Below are 25600 nucleotides of genomic sequence, written 5' to 3' on the forward strand. Positions count from 1 at the left end.
CACCTTGGCTTCCTGGCACAAATAAAGGAAAAGAAAATAAAACAACAACAAAAAAACTTGTGGATCTATTGTCTTCAATTACATAATTTCAATTTTAGCATTTGTTTTTCTCTGTTGTGGAGGAGGCTGAAAGTTTGTCTGTCACACATTCGTTCATACCCACACCCACCATTTAGCCTTCAGACTGTGGTTTTCAGTCCAAGATCTGTAAATTTACCTGCCACCTCCCTTCCCTTGGATATTTCATCAAGTCATAGGAGGTGGCATCACTCACCTGTAGTCCTGGGACCCTGAATTCTTTATATCTGCCTTAATTTAGGTTCAAGTCATTAGTTGGCAGAGCTCCACTATAGAGGTGGAAACAGCAAAGCTTGCTCAAAGTCACTTTCCACATGGTCCATCAGTGCAGGAATTGAGATTTGGACCAGTGTTCACCTGTTATAAGGAGAGGGCTCAGGAGAGCCACAGGGGCCCTGAGATTTTGGACTTAAGTGCTGGCATCCAGAGGAAAGAGACTTGTTTTCTGTGAACCTTCTAGGAAGTGAGGGATCCTGGACAGGACTCAGAGCTGACTCTGCCCCAAGGGCTCAGATTAGGGACTGGACAGTTTTCCTATGGTACCTTCATTCCATCCCCAGAGACCTAAGAAAGAAATTACTGACAAAGGTTGCTGTTCCTCTTGGCCCAGATTTTTTCCAAACCTGAGGACAATGAACAGAAATTGGAACATGGAAGATATTCAATGCATCTGTTTTTCCTCTAATATAAAAATATGCCCACCAGATACTAATTTTTTTTTTATTTCAAAAAAGCCCAGAGGTGGGTATGTGAACTGCCATTGCTTTTCAAACGTGCCATCATGTACAAGACCCTTCCTGCTTTCCATTCTGCCATCCTTTTCAAGACAGCTATCAGGGGAAGGGGAAGAAGGAAAAAACAAAGAGCTGGAGGCCCAGGGGCTTTGAGCAACATCTCATTGACCAGCACGTTATCATAGGCACTCCTACCTGCAAAGGATGTTGGGGAATATAGTTTCTTTTGTGCTTTTTGTTTATTGGATTTGTTTTGTTTTAGGTGGTGTGGACTGAATCCAGGGGTACTTAAGCAATGAGCCTCCATCCCTTATCCTTTGTGATTTTTAAAGACAAGGTCTCCCTCTGTTGCTTAGTGTCTCAATATGTAGCTGAAGCTGGCCTAAATCTTGTAAGCCTCCTGCATTAGCCCCCTGAGTCATTGAGATTATAAGCATGTGCCTCCACACCTGGTCATTTTCTTTATTAGGAGCTTGTGATGTAACCCGGAGCCAGGTACATGTCAAGCACTTGTTCTACCACTGATATGTACTTCCAGCTCTTAAAAATAAATGTCACTTTGTAATTTAGCAACACATTTTTAAAAAGCAAGGTCCCATTCAAACAAATGAGGGTTGTCTGGAGTTAGAACAGAGCAACCACTTGTACTGGGATGGGTGGATGTGTAGCAGAATCAGGGCAGGATCACAAAGTAGCATGGTGGGGTGGGCAATAAGTGATGATATATCCAGGATGCTGATGTGAATGAGCACTGATTATTAAAGGAGGCCAGGAGAGGGTGGCTTGGTTGAGACATTATTCTTTCATGTGTGTAGGGGGACATCCAGGTGGAGTAGGGGCAGAGGATGAGTGCATTTGTGTGCTTAACCAATAAGCCACATTCCCAGCACTTTTTATTTTTATTTTAGAACAGGACTAAACTAAGTTGCTTAAGACCTCGCTAAGTTACTGAGGTTGGCTTTGAACACCCAATCCTCCTTTCTCAGCCTCCCCAACTGCTGAAATTAGAGGCATGTGCCATTGTACTCATCCTGAAACAATTTTAAAATTTATTCCATGCTAATATGAATGTATATAAACTTACACTATAAAAATATACACACTAAATCAGAGAGAGTCTAGGGGATGACAAGCTCTCCTGTGGGACTGCTTGTGTTTCCCAGTAATGACAACTTGAGGTCTGCAATGAAGCATCTCTGTGGCTTTCTGGTTTTTGTTTTCTTTTAGTTTAAAAACAACACTTTCTTGGGCTGGGAATGTGGTTCATTGGTAGAGAGCTTGCCTAGTACTTGGGGTACTGGGTTTCACCCTCAGCACCACATAAAAATGAATAAAAAGAAGGTATTGACAACTAAAAATAATTTTTAAGGAATATTTTCTCTCCTGTTGAATTCTCTCAGGAGAAATTTTAAATAAATATAATACAAATATCACAGCTCTACATGTGAACATTGTACTGTACAACCCTAACAATCTACATAAGCAACCAATAATTCTCCCCTCTATTTCTCACACAGAGGTGCCCTTCACTTGCCCAAACATTGTCCAGAATTTTGCTAATCACGTTGCTGGACTTTGTGTATTTCATGGCAGATGTGCCTGCAGGACTGACATCTGTTAGGTGACAGCTTGCCTTCCCTGAAATGCCAGCCATTGCTCCCTAGAGCTCTTCATAGATTTTCAGCATAAGTAGTGCTACAATTTAAAGGGTGTTGACTTTCTGAACCTCAGTCCCAAATATGCTTGCTTGAAGCAGGACCAGTCTGACCACCAAGATCCCCTTTGTACATTTTTATCCTAGTGAATAGAAAAGAAGGATTAGGATTGGCAACAGTGGGCACACTGAGCTCTGTGACATGATGTTGCAAAGCAAGTGAAGCTGCACATCCACAGCTAAGTGGTGAATACATAGTAGGATTTTTCTGTCATCTCATCCTAAAGAAAGGGGCAGGATGATGCTCACACTGCAGATGAGAAAACAGATGTGTGCTCCCTTCACAAATGCAATTTGAAACAATTTGTCCTAGAGCATTCACCCATCAGTGTTGGTTCAGTTGATGGATTAATGATATTAGCTCTGATAACCAGAATAAAGACAGCACTGAAATCACATATATATGTATACAATTACTCCATTGGTATTCAATTCTTCAGAGAGTTAGAATTCTCCACCCTTATTGCCATCTTCCCAATTGAATTCAAAAAATTGTACTTTTCCATATGTACCTTGGGCTTAAGAAATAGGAGAAAGATGGAAATCAAGTAAGACACTGCCTCAGAAAACCTCAGGGTGAGATTATAATTAAGAACTATTTTCAAAAATATGTAAATTCTGAATTGATAGAAAAGCAGATGTACAGTGGGAGTCCAACAATCATTAAAGACTCCATATATGGTTTGGTAATAATAGGAAAAAGGCACGTGGAGGGTGTCAGAGAGGCTTGAGTGCTGAAGTGATATGTTGGGATAAATCCAGACATTTCCTGGTTGTAATAGGATAGGCTGAGATTCATGAAGTATACTATTTGAAATAATGACTTTGTCTTCATTTTCTCCTAAGATAGATACTATGGAATTCTTTGCCAAAAAATGAAAAATACCAACTAATTATATGATTTTACTGGCATAAGAAATGCACTTTTCTCTGAAGTTGGCCTTGGGATCTCAGCCAACACCATCCTTCTTCTCTTCCTCATCTTCACATTTCTTCTCCAACACAAGCTCAAACCCACTGACTTGATCATTGGTGTCTTGGCCCTAATCCACCTAGGGATGCTGATAATTTTGGGATGCACAGGTACAAAGGTTTTTGTGTCTCAGGACTTCTGGAATGACCTCAATTGTAAATCATTTATCTCCTTGTACAGGTTTTGGAGGGGCTTTTCCATTTGTGCACCTGCTTCCTGAGTGTTGTGCAGGCCATCACCCTCAGGTATAGAAGCTCCTGCTTGGCAAAGTTCAAAAATAGATCCCCACATCAGAACCTGTGTTCCTTCATGTTCCTGTGGATCTTCTACATAGTCTTTAGTGCTCCCTTCTCATACTCTTCTACTGCCATCCTTAATGTGACCTCAAATGGTTTTATATATGATACTAAATTGTGCATGATTTTATCAATGATTTACTTTCAAAGGCATTTATTTTCTGTATTAGGTGTATTCCGGGATGTCTTTCTTATAGGACTCATGGCCCTCCCCAGTGGATACATGGTGGTTCTCTTTTGCAGGCATAACAGGTACTTTCAGCACCTTCAAAGAACCAGTCTGTCTCCAAAAGCATCCCGTGTACAGAGGATCACCTGGACCATCCTTCTTCTCATGAATTTCTTTGTGCTCATTTACTGTTTGGACTGCATCTTCTCCTCCTCAAGAATTATGTGGAATAATGACCCCATTTGTCATTATATTCAGATGATTGTGGCCAGTGGATATGACACATGTCCTTTGTTGATAATCTTTACTGAAAAACAAATTAGTAACTTCCCGAAATATTTTTTGGGGAAGATAGCACATATTTAACTACTGATGAAAGATAAGTTCCAATATACTGATTTCCAAATAATAAATTATGGCATAGAATATATGCTCTCTGGATTAAGTGAATATGGAAAAACGCATTTTTTAAAATGTGCATACTTTTTGTCATGTGAATAACAAATATTATAGAAATGTCTATCATGTATCTTCTTAAGATAACGTAGCAACACAACATATCTGTGTGACATCAGTTTCTCATTCTCAGAAGGTGGATCTTATCTTCATGGCCTAGGTTAACAACTCATAAACACATTGTGGGTGTGCAGCACTTTTTATAAGTTCTTCAATGAATTGTATGTTCCCAATTATTGTCAATATTTATTGCCATGAATTACCTACCTTAACCATCAATAGGCCTTAAATTGATATGCTAAAATGACTTTAAATCAGGGACCAGAGTTATCATATGGAAACTAATACTCATATTAACATTCTTTTTTTTTTACATAGATCACATAGATTATTATTATGTTAACAATAGGTAATATGTAGGTATTGCTCTTTTTTAATTTTAATTAAAAATCATAAATTTACATAGGGCAATGTTTGATTCATTTTGTTATTTTTTTCCCTTTCCCCTCCCCTCCCACCCCTCTTTTCCCTCTACACATTCCTTTCTTCCTCATTCTTACCACCCTCCTTATCCCTAACCCTAAACCTAACACTAACCCTAACACTAAACCCTCCTACCCCCCCATATGTCCTCATCTGCCTATCAGCGAGATCATTCGTCCTTTTGTTTTTTGAGATTGGCTTATCTCACTTAGCATGATATCCTCCAATTTCATACATTTGCCTGAGAATTCCATAATTTTGTCATTCCTCATGGTGGAGTAATATTCCATTGTGTATATATGCCAGTTTCTTTATCCATTCATCAACGGAAGGGTATCTGAGTTGGTTCCACAATCTGGCTATAGTGAAATGAGCAGTTATGAACATTGACGTGGCTGTATCTCTGAAGTATGCTGATATTAACTCCTTTGGGTATAGGCCAAGGAGTGGGATAGCTGGGTCAAATGGTGGTTCCATTCCAAGCTTTCTGAGGAATCTCCATACTGCTTTCCAGAGTGGCTTCACTAGTTTGCAACCCCACCAGCAATGTATGAGTGTACCTTTTTCCCCACATCCTCGCCAACACCTATTGTTGCTTATGTTCTTGATAATTGCCATTCTAATTGGGGTGAGATGAAATCTTAGGGTAGTTTTGATTTGCATTTCTCTTATTGCTAGAGATGTTGAACTTTTTTAATATGTCTGTTGATTGCTTGTACATCTTCTTCTGTGAAGTGTCTGTTCATTTCCTTAGCCCATTTGTCGACTGGATTATTTGTATTCTTGGTGTAGAGTTTTTTGAGTTCTGTATAGATTCGGGATGTTAGCGCTCTATCTGAAGTATGATTGGCAAAGATATTGTCCCACTCTGTAGGCTCTCTCTTCACATTTCTGATTGTATCCGTTGCTGAGAGAAAGCTTTTTAGTTTGAATCTATCCCAGTTGTTGATTCTTGCTTTTATTTCTTGGGCTATGGGAGTCCTGTTAAGGAAGTCTCTTCCTAAGCCAACAAGTTGAAGGTTTGGGCCCACATTTTCTTCTATAAGATGCAGGGTCTCTGGTCTGATTCTGAGTTCCTTGATCCATTGTGAGTTGAGTTTTGGTGAGACATAAGGGTTTAAGTTCATTCTGTTGCATATGGTTTTCCAGTTTTCCCAGCACCATTTGTTGAAGAGGCTATCTTTTCTCCATTGCATATTTTTGGACCCTTTGTCTAGTATGAGAAAATTGTATTTATTTGGGTTTGTGTTCGTGTCTTCTATTCTGTACCATTGATCTACCTGTCTATTTTGGTACCAATACCATGCCGTTTTTGTTACTATTTCTTTGTAATAGAGTTGAAGATCTAGTTTTGCGATACCCCCTGCTTCGCTCTTTCTACTGAGGATTGCTTTAGCTATTCTGGGTTTCTTATTCTTCCAGATGAATTTCATAATTGCTTGCTCTATTTCTGTAAGGTACATCATTGGGATTTTAATTGGAATTGCATTGAATTTATATAGCACTTTTGGTAGTATGGCCATTTTGACAATATTATTTATTCCTATCCATGAACATGGGTGATCTTTCCATCTTCTAAGGTTTTCTTTAATTTCTTTCTTTAGTGTTCTGTAGTTCTCATTGTAGAGGTCTTTCACCTCTTTTGTGAGGTTGATTCCCAAGTATTTTATTTTTTTTGATGCTATTGTGAATGGGGTAGTTTTCCTTATTTCTCTTTCTGAAGATTCATCACTTATGTATAAAAATGCATTGGATTTATGAGCATTGATCTTGTAACCTGCTACTTTACTGAATTCACTTATGAGTTCTAAGAGTTTTCTGGTGGAATTTCCAGGTTCCTCTAAATATATAATTATGTCATCAGTGAACAGGGATATTTTGAGTTCCTCTTTTCCAATTCGTATCCCTTTAATTTCTTTGGATTATCTAATTGCTCTGGCTAGAGTCTCAAGAACAATGTTGAATAGAAGTGGTGAAAGAGGGCATCCCTGACTTGTTCCAGTTTTTAGGGGGAATGCTTTCAGTTTTTCACCATTTAGAATGATATTGGCCATGGTCTTAGCATAGATTGCCTTCAAAATGTTAAGGAATGATCCCACTACCCCAATTTTCTCTAGTGTTGAGCATGAAGGGATGCTGTATTTTATCGAATGCTTTTTCTGCATCTATTGAAATAATCATGTGATTCTTAATTTTTAGTCTGTTGATATGGTGAATGACATTTATTGTTTTCTGGATGTCAAACCAATCTTGCATCCCTGGAATAAAGCCCACTTGATCGTGATGCACTATCTTTTTAATATATTTTTGTATGTGATTTGCTAAAATTTTGTTGAGAATTTTTGTGTCGATGTTCATTAAGCATATTGGTCTGAAGTTTTCTTTCCTCGATGTATCTCTGTCTGGTTTAGGTATCAGGGTGATATTGGCTTCATAGAATGAGTTTGGGAGGGTTCCCTCCTCTTCTATTTTATGGAATACTTGGAGAAGTATTGGAATGAGCTCTTCTTTAAAGGTTTGTAGAACTCGGCTGAGAACCCATCTGGCCCCGGACTTTTCTTTGTTGGTAGGCTTTTGATGACCTCCTCTATTTCATTGCTTGAAATTGATTTATTTAAGTTTTGTATGTCTTCCTCGTTCAGTTTAGGTAATTCATATGTCTCTAGAAACTTGTTGATGTCTTCGAGGTTTTCTGTTTTGTTGGAGTATAGATTTTCAAAATAGCTTCTAATTATGTTTTGTATTTCACTCTTGTCTGCTGTGATATTTCCTTGTTCATTCCGAATTTTAGTAATTTGAGTTTTCTCCCTTTTTCTCTCTGTTAGCGTGGCTAAGGGTTTATCAATTTCATTTATTTTTTCGATGAACCAACTATTTATTTTGCTAATTTTTCCGATTGTTTCTTTTGTTTCAATTTTGTTGATTTCGGCTCTGATTTTAACTATTTCCTGTCTTCTACTGCTTTTGGTGTTGGTCTGCTCTTCTTTTTCTAGGGCTTTGAGCTGTAGTGCTAAGTTGTTTATTTGTTGATTTCTACTTCTTTTGTTGAATGCGCCCCATGAAATAAATCTTCCTCTCAGTACTGCTTTCATAGTGTCCCAGGGATTTTGATATGATGTGTCTTTGTTCTCATTTACTTCTAAGAATTTTTTAATTTCCTTCCTGATGTCTTCTGTTATCCATTCATCATATAATAGTGTATTATTTAATCTCCAAGTATTGGAGAACTTTCTGTTTTTTATTCTGTCATTTATTTCTAATTTCAGTCCATCATGATCTGATAGAGTACAAGGTAGTATCTCTATCTTCTTGTATTTGCTAACAGTAGCTTTGTGGCATAAAACATGGTCTATTTTAGAGAAGGATCCATGTGCTGCTGAGAAGAAAGTGTATTCATTCTTTGTTGGATGGTATATTCTATATAAGTCGGTTAAGTCTAAATTGTTGATTGTGTTATTGAGATCTATGGTTTCTTTATTCAATTTTTGTTTGGCAGATCTATCCAGCGGTGAGAGATGTGTGTTAAAATCACCTAGTATTTTTGAGTTGTGGTCTATTTGATTTCTGGAATTGAGAAGGGTTTGTTTGACCTACATGGATGAGCCAATGTTCGGGGCATAGATATTTATGATTGTTATGTCTTGCTGATTTATGTTTCCCTTAAGCAGTATACAATGTCCTTCTTTATCCCTTCTGACTAGTATTGGCTTAAAGTCCACATTATCTGAAATGAGGATGGATACTCCAGCTTTTTGCTGTGTCTGTGTGCATGGTATGTTTTTTCCCATCCTTTCACCTTTAGTCTATGGTTATCTCTTTCTATGAGATGGGTCTCTTGCAGGCAGCATATTGTTGGATTTTTCTTTTTAATCCAATCTGCCAGTCTATGTCTTTTGATTGATGAGTTCAGGCCATTAACATTCACAGTTATTATTGTGATATGATTTGTATTCCTAGTCATTGGACTCATTTTTGTTTTTTGACATGATTTGGTTTCTCCTTTATTTGGCTATTCCTTTAGGCTAGTTCCTCCCGTTGCTGATTTACATTGTTGTTTTTCATCTCTTCCTCATGGAATATTTTGCGGAGAATGTTCTGTAATGCCGGCTTTCTTTTAGTAAATTCTTCAGCTTTTCTTATCGTGGAAGGATTTTATCTCATCATCAAATCTGAAAGTAAGTTTTGCTGGGTGTAACATTCTTGGTTGGCATCCATTTTCTTTCAGGGCTTTGTAAATGTTGTTCCAGGCCCTTCTAGCTTTTAGGGTCTGGACTGAAAAATCTGCTGTTATTCTTATTGGTTCTCCCTGAATGTAATCTGATTCTTTTCTCTCATGGCCTTTAAAATTCTGTCTTTATTTTGAATGTTAGGTATTTTCATAAATTGGTGTCGGTCTGTTGTAATTTTGCATATTTGGAGTCCTATAAGCCTCTTGTACTTGGTTTTCCATTTCATTCTTGAGATTTGGGAAATTTTCTGATATTATTTCATTGAATAGATTGTTCATTACTTTGGTTTGTTTCTCTAAGCCTTCCTCAATCCCAATTATTCTTAAATTTATCCTCTTCATGATATCCCATAATTCTTGTAGATTCTGTTCATGATTTCTTACCATCTTCTATGTTTGGTCAACCTTGTTTTCAAGTTTAAATATTTTGTCTTCAATATCTGAGGTTCTGTCTTCCAGGTGATCTTTCCTATTGGTTTTGCTTTCTATGGCATTTTTAACTTGGTTTATTGTTTCCTTCATTTCAAGGATTTCCATTTGGTTTTTTTCAGTATCTCTAACTCTTTATTGAAATGCTCTTTTGCTTCCATTATTTGCTCTTTTAACTGTTGATTAGTACATTCATTTAATGCCTGCATTTGTTCTTTCATCTCCTTGTTTGTTTCCCTGATTGTTTTAATTATGTACATTCTGAACTCCCTTTCGGACATTTCTTCTGCTGTGCTCTCATTGGGTTTTATTGATATAGTATCTAGGTTTGTTTCGGACATTTTCTTCCCTTGTTTTCTCATATTGGTCAGATGTCAATGGGACTCTGAGATATTGTAGATTTCCTCTATTGGTTTGTAGTGACCCTGTAGATTTCCAGTGTATCACCTACCAGCCTTCAGTAGCCAGAAGTCTTGGATTAATTAGATAATGCAGTGCTTCCGAAGAACGCTGCCCCTAGCCCGCTACTGGTTCCAGGGAGAGAGACCTGGAGAGGTCTCTTGTTGCACAGCCCTGGTTCCAGAGGCTGGTTGTAGGTCGGAGGTCTCCACTGGCTTGGGGACTTGTGGCTGGCTCTGTGTAGACAGGCTCTCACTGGGTGATTTGCCCCGAGAAGCTAGCCTAGAGAGGCGCTTCCCGCTGGAGGGGGGCTGGGCTGCTTGGGGAAGTCCCTGGCGCCCTGTGCTGGTCACTGAAGCAACCTGCGTGTGGGCTGGAGCTGGCAGTGCGGAGGGCCAGAGCTGGCCGGGTCAGGCCGGAACTGGCCGCACTGCTTCTGTGCAGAAGGGCTGTCACTGGGGGGCCTGTTCCGAGAGGCTGATCTGTCCCTGTGGGCGGAGCCCACTGTCAGACTGCACCGAGCTGCCTGGGGGAGACGCTATCTGCCCTGTCCCACTCTAATAAGCCACTCGAATCCGGGCTTGCCGCCCAGCTGAGCTTCACTGTGTGGGGGATACTCACCCCGTGGTTCTATCTTAGTCTGAGTCTCTCAATGCCTCCCCTTCTTGAATCCTGAGTTCTGGGGTGACTGCAGAGCCAGTCACCCTCTAGTCCGCCATCTTGAATCGCCCCATGGAAAAAGCCTGCAGCTGGAGGGGGACAATGCTGCCTGGATAGGTCTCTGGCTGCCCATCCCTGGCCCCAGAATCTGCTTGCGTGTCGAATATCTCCACTGGCTTGGGGACTGGTGGCTGGCTCTGCGTTGAGAGGCTCCCACTGGGTGTTCTGCCCCAGGAAGCTAGCCTAGAGAGGCGCTTCCCACCAGAGGGGGCTGGGCTGGGAGTTCCTGGCGCCCTGTGCTGGTCACTGAAGCAACCTGCGGGTGGGCCGGAGCTGGCAGCTGGGCGGGCCGGAGCTGGCCTCGCTGCTTCTCTCGTATTAACATTCTTAAGGATATCCCATGGTGGAAGCAACTGAAATATTATCCCGCTGCTTGGTTTATACTGGAAGGACTTAAAATCAGCATGCTACAGTGGTGCAGCCACATCAGTGTTTACAGCAGTTCAATTTTCAATAGCTAGATTGTGGAATCAACCAAGATGCCCTTCAAGAGATGGATAGATATAGAAACTATTATATATATCAAGGAATATTATACAGCCATAAAATCATAAAATTATGGCATTTTTAGGTGCACGGATGTAGTTGGAGAATATCATGCTAATTGAGGAAACACAATCCCCCCCAAAAAAAGTAAAGGTCATATGTTTTTTCTGATAGGTGCTTGATGATACATAGTGGGGAGGGAGGGGTGAAGGAAGAATGAGGAAGGATGTATCATTTAGAGGGAAATGATTACACAAATGGTGTGACTCTACTTCATGTACAACCAGAGAAATGAAAATTGTACCCCATTTGTTAAAATGAATAAAAAAATGATAAAAAATAAACAAGTTACTTCAAAGATAAGAGAGACAAATGAATAGGAAAAGAACTCAAAGTATCACTATTTGTCATTGACATGATTCTGTATTTAGATGATCTAAGAAATTCCACCAGAAAACTTCCAGAACTAATAAATAAATTCAGTAAAGTAGCAGGATATAAAATTAACACACATAATTCAAATGCAGTCCTATATATCAGTGATGAATCCACTGAAGGAGAACCTGGGAAAGATATTCTAGTCACGGAAGCCTCAAAAAATGAAACATTTGGGAGTTAACCTAGCAAAACAGGTGAAAGACCTCTACAATGAAAACTAAAGAATAGTAAAGAAATAAATTGAAATAAAACATTAGAAGATGGGAAGATCTCTCATATGCTTGGATAGGCAGAATTAACATCGTCAAAATGGACATACTATGAAAATATTATATAGATTTAATGCAATCCCTAATAAAATCCCGATGACATTCTTCATTGAAACAGAAAAACAATCATGGAATTCATTTGGAAAAATAAGAGAACCAGAATAGGTGAAGCAAAGGAAGTGAAACAGAAGTTATCACTGTACCAGAACTTAAAATATACTACAGAGTCACAGTAGCAAAAATGCCATGGTGTTGGCACCACAGCAGACACACAGACCAATGGTTCCGAACAGAACACATAGAGAAAAACCCATACAAATACAATTGTCTTATACTATAGAAGATGCCAAGAAGATACAATGGAGAAAAGATAGCCTCTTTAACAAATGGTGCTGAGCAACCAGGAACACTGTACCTAGGCACTAGAACAGAGAGTCTGCATCTAATGGTAGGAAAAGTAGACCCAATCTCCATGATGTTGACTTAGGAACTGACTTAATTAGCAAAACTCTCAAAGCACAAGATGTAAAATCATGAATCAGTAAATGGGATGTAATCAATCTAATGCTTCTTCACAGCAACAGAAACAATAGCATGAAGAGAGAGCTTAGAGAATGGATGAAAATCTTTATCCACACATTTCAAATTGACCATTAATATCCAGAATATATAAAGAACTCAAAAATCTAAACACCAAAAAAACAAATAACCCAATCAATAAATGGGTTAAGAAAAAAAAGACACTTCACAAACGAAGAAATACAATTGATGAGCAAATACATGAAAAAATGTTTAACATCTTTAGCAATTAGAGAAATGTAAATCTAAACTACATCAAGATTCCCTCTCACTCCAGTCAAGCACAATTAACAGGAATATGAGCAACAATAAATGTTGGCAAGAAGGTGAGAAAAAGGTACACTCATCCAATTTGCTGGTGGGACTGCAAATTGGTGCAACCACTCTGAAAAGCAGTGGAGATTCTTCAGAAAGCTTAGGATGGAACCACCATTTGATCCAGCTAGCCCACTCCTCAGTTTATACCCACAGAACTTAAAATTAGTATACTACAGTGATGCAGTCACATCCATGTTCATAGCAATTCAATTCACAATAGATAAACTATTTAATCAAAGTAGGTACACTTCAACAGATGAATGTATTGATTGCATCTTAGTATTTATGTTTTCTAAGTGAATTCCAAGAAGAGAATGGATACATGTATGAACACAGCAGGTACATGCAACCTGCATGTATACTGCATCTGGCCACCTCATGCACATTGAGGAGTTTTGATTCCCATCTTTACCAGAAGAACACTGGGTCAGGAAATATTGGAGCTGAGAGGGAGTCAGGTAAAAGGTACCTGTTTTCCATCTACAAATAAGTACCCAGAGGAAGGGTGCTGAAGCCCAGGGAGGCCACACTTCAGTTATAATCCAGTACTAGATTCAAGTGCAGAAAGAAGGCAGTATGTTCTTCACCAAGACTAAGGATACCTGTCTTGTCCTTTGTCACTGTGTTATCCCACCTCTCCAGCTAAGGATGTGAAGGGAAAGGAAAACCAGGGACATAGTCACTTTCCTCTCAGGTCTAACTTATTAACAAACAAATCTGAGAAAATGTAAAATGCCCAGGTATAGTGAAAATAACTGAGTTGGTGTTGTGTAATATTTTCACTGCTCAGGTATAAATTGACTGAACGTTGATATGCAGGGTATAGAATATGACTTGCTTGTAAGGTAAAAGATCTTCAAAGGGGGAAAGCTGGAAGAATCTGAGCAGTAAAACAAATGACTTGAAGAGTGAAATAAAACTGAAAGCAACAAATGAATATATGTTTGTACTGACATAAATAAATACGTAGATAATATATAAAGTGAACAGACAAAACTTTCTAACAGAAGAGTTGAAAACAATGCAGATGGACAGCATCCCCTCCTGCAAGTGGTGCTTACTACCCCTCTTCTTTTCAGAGTGGGTAGATTCAGTGACTTGATAACAAAAAATAGTGCTGGAAAAGGAAGAACTTCCCAAAGTTTGAACCTATCAAAAATTACCTGGACCATAGATGGATTGTATCCCTCAAGGTTTTGAGACCATCAGTTCACCTCACGATGTTGTGACAATAAGGTACTTTACCTCTGTCCTGTTTCTTTCAAAATTATGTAACCTCCAGTCTCAACATATACATGACACCAAACATTGTGTTAGGTACATTCTACGAAACATGGCCAGTATTTGCCACTATTGTGAAGATCATGATGAATAGGAAAAGACTAAGGTACAGTTCTTTTTGCAGGTGACTGACAATGAACATTTTCACAAGCAAGAAACAAAACATAAGGATATCAACTTCCTCCTCAAATGTTGAGGGCCTACTCCTTAGTGATCAAAGACAATGATTAGCTCTATGTGTTCTTAAAATTAACACATATTTACTGCACATATTAATGGGATCAAGTGTCATAGTTCCAGAGCCAGTGACCCTATCTAATTACCAATCTTCCACTCTCATCCCATACCCTGCACCAGCACCATTCCCAGTCCCCAGAAATCAGTATTATATTTCCAGACTTAAAAAAATAAACTCTAGTGTAGAGCTGAAAATAAGAGTAATAGAAGAGAGATTTCTGTGGCCAGAAACAAGAGGAAAATGCACTTTTTGGAATTACCTCTCCCCACATCTCAGAGACCACCGATATCAGTGCCTGGCTGTGTCTCCCTTCACTTCATTGTTCACAATCAGAAAAATGATCCCCAGCTGTTGCCTTCACTGTGTCAACTTCTATTCTTCCACACATCATCTAGGTGTCTTCAACTCCCACCATCTGAAGACAGTGGTTTCACTGAAAGCATCAGAAATGTCGATGGCACCAAATCTAATGGTCCCTCCTTGGTCATCCTCTAGGCCACTTCTGAGTGGCCTTCAGGACAAGAGAACCTGCCTGTTTTAAAAATCATCTCTTCCCAGAAATCCATGTCATTCCATTTCCCTGGTTTTCCATTTCCCTAACTGGGTACCCTGCTCTGTCTTCTTCATAGAATCCTGTTTTCTCCTTTGTTAAATATAGGCAGGTCCCCAGCTTAGAGCAAGACTCCCTGTGCTTCTCTGTTGTCACCCTCACTGTAGTTTGCCCACAGACTCATGGCAGTAAATATTTTCCACATTCTCCTGTCTCCCAAATGTCCATCCACTTCCCTGCCCTCTCCTCTCATCTTCAGATCTACCCAGATAGATATGTAGTAGACTTTACATACACCGACACAAAGGCTTTCTTTCAAATAAATGCTCTTTTCCTTCCCCATGTGGCTATTCTGCCACATCCAATATCAGGTTTCGGTACCCCCTAGGTGTTCAAGCCAAAAATTTAGGAATCGCCATTGATCTTTTGGCCCTCACCCCCATAGCAATCCATCACCAATTCCTGCTTATTCTAGAGACAAAATTATAAATACATATGTGTGTATATATAAAAAAATTATAAATATATAATATGTATAAAATACAAAAATAATTAAAAATAAATCAGAATTGACCACTTTCCTTTTCTTGTTACCTAGTCATGCCATCATGCTTTTATAATAGGTATTCTATTTATACATATGCACATGGGGCAAGTTCTGTTAAATGGAAAAATTCCTCCTCATACTACAGGGAATTAAAGTTGCTTTTGTTAAAAAACACGGATGCTTCACTAAAACTTCAGATGCCCAATGGGGTGTGGGCTTATAATAATCAGAGCCCAGAAAAGAACACAAAATGTCTCCAACACTAGCAGGTTCCTGAAGTATCCCAGGAACAACAGCTGTAGGAAGAGGCCATGACTAATAAACTCAGACCCTTACACCACTTCTTAATAATGTTCTGAGGAGTTTCAAGATGGTGGCCTAGAGGGTGGCTGCATTTCATGTTGCTCCAGGACTCAGGATTCAAAAGAGGAGATATTGAGACACTTGGGACCCACTCAAAGCAGCCGGGTGACTCTCACCCATTGGGAAGGCGTCCCGGATGGGACGGTGGTCCCGGAACGCAGGAAACTTTGTGAAGTAGAGCTGCCGGGGAGACACCCCACCCCCCGCTGGAGCAGTGAACTCGGACAACTGGGAGCCCCGTAAAGGAGGCCGCTCGGCACAGCGCTGGGACTCGGAGCAACCACTGGGGCTCCGGCGGCTGCCCAGGGGAGGAGTGGCGAGGAGAGCTGTGTGGACTCAGGACACCGGGGCCGGCCCTGAGGAGGAAGAGGAGGAGCGTGGCCGCTTGGATTTGGAGTGACTGCACCAGAGCTACAGGCGGTTGCCAGAGGAGAAGCTCCGCAGCGAACTGTTTGGACTCAGAACGACTGCTTCTGAACCCCGGGGCCTGCCCTGAGGACGAGGAGGAGGAAGAGGAGCGCGACCACTTGGATTCAGAGTGACTACACCAGAGCTACAGGCGGTTGCCAGAGGAGGGGCTGCATGGCGAGCTGTTTGGACTCAGACCACTTCTGAACATCGGGGCCTACCGGAGGAGGAGGAGGAGGAGGAGGAGCGCGGCCGGTCGTTTGGACTCGCAGTGACTGCATTAGCGCTCCAGGCGGCTGCGCAGAGGAGCAAGCGAGTGGTGAGTTGTTTGGACTTAAAGTGACAGCTCCTGAACACAGGGGGGCTGCCTGGAGGAGAAGCGTGGTGGGTCACTTGGTCTTGAGTGGCCCCACCAGAGCTCAGGGCAGTTGCCCAAAGGACCCGTACAGCGGGTCACCTGGATTCAGAGCCACTCAGAGCGACCGCTCCTGAACACCTGGAAGGTTATCTGGAGAAGGAGGAGGAATGGGGAGGGTCACATCGATTTGGAGTGATTGATTGCCCAGGGCTACGGGTGGTTGGTGGGAGGTGGAGGCACGCAGTGAATTTCTTGGACTCTTAGTGACCCCACCGGAATACTGGGCGGCTGTCTGGAGGAAAAGGCGTGTGGTGGGTCTCTGGGACTCAGAGCGATTGTACAGGGCCCCAGGTGGCTGCGCAGAGGAGGGGCCACATAGCCAGGCGATTAGGTGCAGAGCAGGGTCCCAGGATCTAGGAGGCTTCTTGGTGGAAGAGCCACACAGAGACAGGCTTAGGGCAGAGCGAAGGTTCCAGGCCTGCGGGCAGATTCTCTGAGGAGGGGCAACCTAAGGAGATTCATCTGCGAAGGGTGAGACTCCCAGGCCCGGGAGGTAGGTCCGGGCCCCTGGGAACTTTGCAGAGGAAGGCAGACCAGCCCAGGCGGTAGCTGTAAATTGAGGGGAACCTCTAGGAGGGAACTGACCAGCGAGACCTCCCCACCAGGTGAGTCTTCCCTGCTGGGTGAGGTTTCCCCACAAGGACAGTAAAACCAGAGACTCAGGCCCAAACAGGCCTTGCCTCAGCCCGCAGCCTAGGTCCCCTTTGGATGACCATTGGTCAACAAGTGGAGGCACCTCTGCCCATTAGCAGGGAATATACCCCACCTGAAGGCCACCACTCCTAGAGAGGCAGCTTCCTTGTGGAGCACCGCATTATCAACTTCCTCCAAGACTTCAGCCTACTGAAGGCTAAGAGGGGATATATATAGAAATCTTCAGGGACATTGTAAGTCAATAGAGGAAATCTGTAATATCTCAGCGGTCCTCTGATACCTGAACAACATGAGAAAACAAGAAAAGAAAATGCTTCAAACAAATCTAGATGTTACATCAATAAAACCCAATGACAGCATGGCAGAAGAAATGACAGAAAAGGAGTTCAGAATGTACATAATTAAAATGATCACAGAAGCAAACGATGAGATGAAAGAGCAAATGCAAGCATTGAATGATCGCACCAATCGACAGTTAAAAGAGCAAATACAGGAAGCAAAAGATCATTTCAAAAAGAGTTAGAGATATTTAAAAAAAAACAACTGAAATCATTGACATGAAGGTTAAGAAATCCATAGAAAGCATATCCAATAGGATAGAACACCTGGAAGACAGAACCTCAGACATTGAAGACAAAATATTTAACCTTGAAAACAAAGTTGAACAAACAGAGAAGATTGTAAGAAATCATGAACAGAATCTACAAGAACTATGGGATATCATGAAAATGCCAAATTTAAGAATTATTGGGATTGAGGAAGGCCTAGAGAAACAAGCCAAAGGAATGAACAATTTATTCAATAAAATAATATCAGAAAATTTCCCAAATCTGAAGAATGAAATGGAAAATCATGTTCAAGAGGCTTATAGGACTCCAAATACACAAAATTACAACAGACCCACACCAAGGCACATTATAATGAAAATACCTAACATACAAAATAAAGACAGAATTTTAAAGGCTGTGAGAGAAAAGAACCAAATTACATTCAGGGGGAAACCAATACGGATATCAGCAGACTTTTCAATCCAGACCCTAAAAGCTAGAAGGGCCTGGAACAACATTTTTCAAGCCCTGAATGAAAATGGATGCCAACCAAGAATCTTATACCCAGCAAAACTTACCTTCAAATTTGACGATGAAATAAAATCCTTCCATGATAAACAAAAGCTAAAAGAATTTACAAAAAGAAAGCCAGCATTACAGAATATTCTCAGCAAAATATTCCATGAGGAAGATATGAAAAACAAAGAAACAAATCAGCAATGGGAGGAATTATCCTAATGGAATTGTCAAATAAAGGAGAAAACAAGATGTGTCAAACAAATAAATAAATAAAATTTAAAAAATGAACCAAATGACCGGGAAACCAAATCATTTCTCTAATAACCCTGAATGTTAATGGCCTGAATTCATCAATCAAAAGATGTAGACTGGCAGACTGGATTAAAAAGAAAGATCCAACAATATGTTGCCTGCAAGAGACTCACCTCATAGAAAAAGATACCCATAGACTAAAGGTGAAAGGATGGGGAAAAACATACCATGCACATGGACTCAGCAAAAAAGCTGGAGTATCCATACTCATTTCCGATAATGTGGACTTCAAGCCAAAGTTAGTCAGAAGGGATAAAGAAGGTCATTTCATACTGCTTAAGGGAAGCATAAATCAGGAAGATATAACAATCATAAACATGTATGCCTCAAACAATGGCTCATCCATGTTTGTCAAAGAAATCCTTCTCAATTTCAGAAACCAAATAGACAATAACACAATAATACTAGGTGATTTTAACATGCCTCTCTCACCACTGGACAGATCTTCCAGACAAAAATTGAACAAAGAAACCATAGATCTCAATAACACAATCAATAATTTAGACTTAACAGACATTTATAGAATGTAGCAACCAACGAAGAGTGAGTACACTTTCTTCTCAGCAGCACATGGATCCTTCTCTAAAATAGACCATATATTATGCCACAAAGCTAATGTTAGCAAATACAAGAAGATAGAGACACTAGCATGTATTCTATCAGATCATAATGGATTGAACTTAGAAATAAATGAAAGAGCAAAACACAGAAACTATTCCAACATGTGGAGATTAAACAATATGCTATTATATGATGAATGGATAACAGAAGATATTAGGAAGGAAATTAAAAAATTCTTAGAGGTAAATGAGAACAAAGAAACATCATATCAAAATCTCTGGGATACTATGAAAGCAGTACTTAGAGGGAAATTTATTTCATGGAGCGCATTTAATAAAAGAAGTAAAACTCAACAAATAAACGACCTAACACTACAGCTCAAAGCTCTAGAAAAAGAAGAACAGAACAGCACCAAAAGTAGTAGAAGACAGGAAATAGTTAAACTCAGAGCTGAAATCAATGAAATTGAAACAAAAGAAACAATACAAAAAATTGACAAAATAAAGAGTTGGTTCTTCGAAAAAATAAACAAAATTGATAAACCTTCAGCCACACTAACAAAGAGAAGACGAGTGAAAACCCAAATCACTAAAATTCGGAATGAACAAGAAAATATCACAACAGACAGGACTGAAATACAAAACATAATTAGAAGCTATTTTGAAAATCTATACTCCAACAAAATAGAAAATTTCGAAGACATCAACAGGTTTCTAGAGACATATGAATTGCCTAAACTGAACGAGGAGGACATAAACAATTTAAATAGACCAATTTCAAGTACTGAAATAGAGGAAATCATCAAAAGCCTACCAACAAAGAAAAGTCCGGGGCAGATGGGTTCACAGCCGAGTTCTAAAAAACCTTTAAAGAAGAGCTCATTCCAATACTTCTCAAAGTGTTCCATAAAATAGAAGAGGCGGGAACTCTCCCAAACTCATTCTATGAAGCCAATATCACCCTGATATCTGAGCCAGACAGACTCATCAAGGAACGAAAATTTCAGACCAATATCCTTAATGAATATCGACGCAAAAATTCTCAACAAAATTTTAGCAAATCGAATACAAAAACATATTAAAAAGATAGTGCACCATGATCAAGTGGGTTTCATCCCAGGGATGCAAGGTTGGTTCAACATCAGGAAATCAATAAATGTAATTCACCATATTAATAGACTTAAAGTCAAGAATCACATGATTATTTCAATAGATGCAGAAAAAGCATTTGATAAAATACAGCACCCCTTCATGCTCAAAACACTAGAAAATTAGGGATAGTGGGAACATTGCTTAACATTGTAAAGGCCATTTATGCTAAGCCCTTGGCTAATATCATTCTAAATGGTGAAAAACTGAAAGCATTTCCCCTTAAAACTGGAACAAGGCAGGGATGCCCTCTTTCACCACTTCTATTCAACATCGTTCTTGAGACTCTGGCCAGAGCAATTAGACAAACCAAAGAAATTAAAGGGATACGAATTGGAAAAGAAGAACTCAAACTATCCCTGTTCACTGATGACATGTTTATATATTTAGAGGAACCTGGAAATTCCACCAGAAAACTCTTGGAACTCATAAGTGAATTCAGTAAAGTAGTAGGTTACAAGATCAATGCCCATCAATCCAACGCATTTTTATACATAAGTGATGAATCTTCAGAAAGAGAAATTAGGAAAACTACCCCATTCACAATAGCCTCGAAAAAAATAAAATACTTGGGAATCAATCTCACAAAAGAGGTGAAAGACCTCTACAATGAGAACTACAGTACACTAAAGAAAGAAGTTAAAGAACACCTTAGAAGATGGAAAGATCTTCCATGTTCTTGGATAGGAACAATTAATATTGTCAAAATGGCCATACTACCTAAAGTGCTATACAAATTCAATGCAATTCCAATTAAAATCCCAATGACGTACCTTACAGAAATAGAGCAAACAATTATGAAATTCATCTGGAAGAATAAGAAACCCAGAATAGCTAAAGCAATCCTCAGTAGAAAGAGCGAAGCAGGGGGTATCGCAAAACCAGATCTTCAACTCTATTACAAAGAAATAGTAACAAAAACGGCATGGTATTGGTACCAAAATAGACAGGTAGATCACAGGTACAGAATAGAAGACACGAACACAAACCCAAATAAATACAATTTTCTCATACTAGACAAAGGGGCCAAAAATATGCAATGGAGAAAAGATAGCCTCTTCAACAAATGGTGCTGCAAAAACTGGAAAACCATATGCAACAGAATGAAATTAAACTCTTATGTCTCACCAAAACTCAACTCACAATGGATCAAGGAACTCAGAATCAGACCAGAGACCCTGCATCTTATAGAAGAAAATGTCGGCCCAAACCTTCAACTTGTTGGCTTAGGAGCAGACTTCCTTAACAGGACTCACATAGTATAAGAAATAAAAGCTAGAATCAACCACTGGGATAGATTCAAACTACAAAGCTTTCTCTCAGCAAAGGAAACTATCAGCAATGTGAAGAAAGAGCCTACAGAATGGGAGAATATCTTTGCCAATCATACTTCAGATAGAGCACTAGTCTCCAGATTCTATAAAGAACTCAAAAAACTTTACTCCAAGAATTCAAATAATCCAGTCGACAAATGGGCTAAGGAAATGATTAGACACTTCACAGAAGAAGATCTACAAGCAATCAACAAACATATGGAAAAATGTTCAACATCTCTAGTAATAAGGGAAATGCAAATCAAAACCACCCTAAGATTCCATCTCACCCCAATTAGAATGGCAATTATCAAGAATATGAGCAACAACAGGTGTTGGCGAGGATGTGGGGAGAAAGGTCACTCATACATTGCTGGTGGGGCTGCAAATTAGTGCAGCCACTCTGGAAAGCAGTGTGGAGATTCCTTAGAAAACTTGGAATGAACCCTCCATTTGACCCAGCTATCCCACTCCTTGGCCTATACCCAAAGGACTTAAAATCAGCATACTACAGAGATACAGCCACATCAATGTTCATAGCTGCTCAATCCACTATAGCCAGACTGTGGAACCAACCTAGATGCCCTTCAATTGATGAGTGGATAAAGAAACTGTGGTATATATATACAATGGAATATTACTCAGCCATAAAGAATGATAAAATTATGGCATTTGCAGGTAAATGGATGAAATTGGAGAATATCATGCTAAGTGAGATAAGCCAATCTCAAAAAGCCAAAGGACGAATGATATCGCTAATAAGTGGAGGATGACACATAATGGGGGGGAGGGAAGGGTTAGTGTTAGGGTTAGAGTTAGGGTTAGGGAGAGGGGCAAGTATGGAGGAAGGAAGTACAGAAAAAGGGTAAGGAGGGGTGGGAAGGGTGGGGGGAAGGGAACAAATAACAGAATGAATCAAACAACATTACTCTATGTAAATTTGTTATTACACAAATGGTATGCCTTACGCCATGTACAAACAGAGAAACAACATGTATGCCATTTGTTTACAATAAAAAAAATAATGTTCTGAGAATACATATTCATATATTCATATATATATATTTCTCTGTATATATGTATTTATATATACATTTTTGTGTATATATGTGTCTGTCTATATATATCTGCATATCTGCATATATATATATATATGTGTGTGTGTGTGTGTGTGTGTGTGTGTGTGTGTGTTTGTGTGTGTGTGTGTGTGTCTTCATTTTCTCCAGCACTAGGACAATGAACACTTTGGGTAGTGAGTGTTATACTACTCCCTTTCACAGCTGGAGAATTATTTCCATACATAAAATTCATTAAGGGTTTCAAAGAGCCCAGGCATGGTGGCACATGACTATAATCCCAGTAGCTCAGGAGGCAGAGGCAGGAGGATGGCAAATTCAAAGCCAGCCTCAGCAACGGTGAGGTGCTATGGAACTCAGGGAGACCCTGTCTCTTTATAAAATATGGTAAGGGATGTGGCTCATTGGTTGAGTGTCCCTCAGTTCAATCCTGGTACCCCCTACAAAAAAGTTTTACAAGGAAAATACAGGTTGCTTATAGACAAGTACTGAAGGGCTTTCTAAAACTTCCAGTAACCAAGCCAGCCAATAAGTTGGCAGAAACTATGGTGGACTCTAGACAAAGTCTTAAGTACAGTTCTGGTACTATCTAGTGCCTAACCAGGAGTTCAGCACTTCTAAAAATCAAAAACACACATACATCAAGCAGAGAGGTATGAACTGGTAGGGGTGAGAGAGTTGTTGACAAAGCCTTGGGGAGGGATGGGGAGGTACAACTGTAGAACTCAGCGAGGCAGAGTTGCTGAAGGAGGGCTTTATCTCACAGGTGGGAGAGCATTGGGGGCAGCTACGTGACATGATGAGGGGTGAGTATTAGAATAATTAAGCAGGTGAAACATCACTATGGATGGTAACATTAGATCAGATGCCTAAATGTGTCAGGAGTCCATGTCTGTTTAGTGCCTGAATTCTTGGACCAGACCAGTGAAACACCAGCACCGACAAGAATGGAGTCAGGGATTCCTGGCTGGCTAGTTTATGTCTCTGTCCTTTCTGCTTAGAACAGAGTGTGGCACATAATACGTTTTAAAATACAAGGGGGACATATTTCCATGTATAAAATTATATGATTACACTGTCAAAACCCAGACTTCCTGCTCCATCCATGTCAAACTCTTAGAGAAACACAAAGCTGGGGCTTGGCCTCACACCAGCCTGAGAGGAAGGTGTCACATCCATGTCCTGTTTTACAGATTCAGTGTGTCCCCCAAGGTAGCCCCTGGCAGAGTTCAAAGCCACCTCTACAATATATGCTTCTTTCTTTGTCTAGGCACTACGAAAATCCTGCATGTGAGTGACTTGGGATTTTGCAGTTCAGACCAGATTCCAGAGAGTGACAGCTGCACCACCCTCTTAACTTCTCTGGACCTCCGGGTCACACAGCAGCCATCAGAAATCTCTGTGAACAATCCTGGGACAATGGTCACTCACAAAAAACAAGGCCTCTAAAGCCACATTCCCCAGGACACCGCCCAGAAAGCCCACAAATTCCAATCCACCTGAATACACTGAAGTCCACATCACCCAGTGAGAGGGAAGGATTAAGGAAGGCTGTGCCTTGGCATCTTCAGACTCCCTCCATTGCCTCCTTGTATAAGTGGGGGAACTAAGGCCCCAGTGGAACAGATTCTGAGGTCACATCTCCCAAAGGGGAGGCCAAGGACCTTCCTTCCTGGAGAGGTCCATAGCGACCTCTGACAAGATTTCCAGAGCATAGGCGCCTATCCAGGGTCCCTTCACCACTTGAGTTTTCACCCTCCAAGCCCTCTAGTCACCAGTTGACCTCCTGGTCCCTGCAAGAACACATGAGGAGTCCTGAGCAGGGTGTTCCTCCGACGTGCTTCATTTGGCCCCACCCCTCCAGCTGCTCCATCCCCACTCAGCTCCACCCCCGACTCCTCCCATTCCCCATGTTCCACTTGGCCCCAGTGGGCACCAGGGGAATCGCTTGGCCCGTCACTTATGCTCCACTTGAATCCTCTCAACTTCCCAGTCTCTGCCCAACACTTGGACTCCACTTTGCGCACCTCTCTAGCACCATGCCAACTCCACCAACTTGTTCCACTACTTTCTGCCTACCTAGCTCCTCCTCATATGGAAAGTTTAACATACTGGAATTTCACATTTTCCCTTCTGGTCCTGGAAACTGTTTTGACCTGGTTGGCCCAATTCCACCAACATCCAGTGAAATCCCAAATAGTTCCGCTCTTCTCCATCAGCCTGGCTCTTCAGTCAAGCTCATGGGGACACCTACAACTCCCTCAGCACTCTGGTGGATACACTGCATTTGAGAACTTTGTTGGAAATGAATGGAAGGGGTCTTGTGGAGTTGCCTGTGGTCCTGGACACCACTCAGGCTGAGGGACAATTGGACTTGTGGTCTGTTAGCATTGACTCCCCACATAAAAACTGGATGACTTTGGACCACTCTGCTCACCTCTGAATCACCTCCGTTTACACAGTGCAGATGATGATAATGATTTTTAGCATGCAGCCAAGCATGTTTTGAGCATCATCTATTTGTCAAGGCTATCATGGAAGCAGAAAGACTGATGAGCAAGAGAGCAAGTTCCCTGCCCTGCATGTGAAGGAGCCCAGGCAGGATTAAAGGAGCACATGTTTGGACAGGACCTGGCCCTTTGTTTTTCTCTAGCTCTGTAGCCTTCTGCACCTTCTCTGAGTCTTTGAACACAGATGGGCACAGCTCTTGGCAAACAAGAACCATCTGTGCTGTCCTTGCCAACCCCAGGCACCTCATGATGAGGTAGCACAGGTGTCTGACCATGGGCCATCTTTCTGAAGGTTGGGTCTTGGGAGGAGATCCTCTTTATACTGACCTCTGTAAATATCATTCATTCTGACAACCTGACTCATTGCTGGGGAGACAGGACAGCA

The 25600-nt window shown here is 40.6% G+C and overlaps 1 protein-coding gene across 1 annotated transcript in view; it reads right to left on the reverse strand.

Moving 5' to 3' along the window:
- Nucleotides 1–598: 598 nt before the first annotated feature.
- LOC306650414 (zinc finger protein 738-like) overlaps nt 599–25600 on the reverse strand; it is a 183797-nt gene continuing 158795 nt past the window's right edge. The window contains exon 3 of the mRNA XM_079122460.1: nt 599–701. Within this exon, the coding sequence (XP_078978586.1) occupies nt 655–701 (47 nt within the window). The 3' untranslated portion in view covers nt 599–654. The remainder of the gene's footprint in view (nt 702–25600) is intronic.

Source organism: Sciurus vulgaris, assembly GCF_902686455.1.
Source record: "Sciurus vulgaris genome assembly, chromosome: 19".
NCBI classification, from domain to species: Eukaryota; Metazoa; Chordata; class Mammalia; order Rodentia; family Sciuridae; genus Sciurus; species Sciurus vulgaris.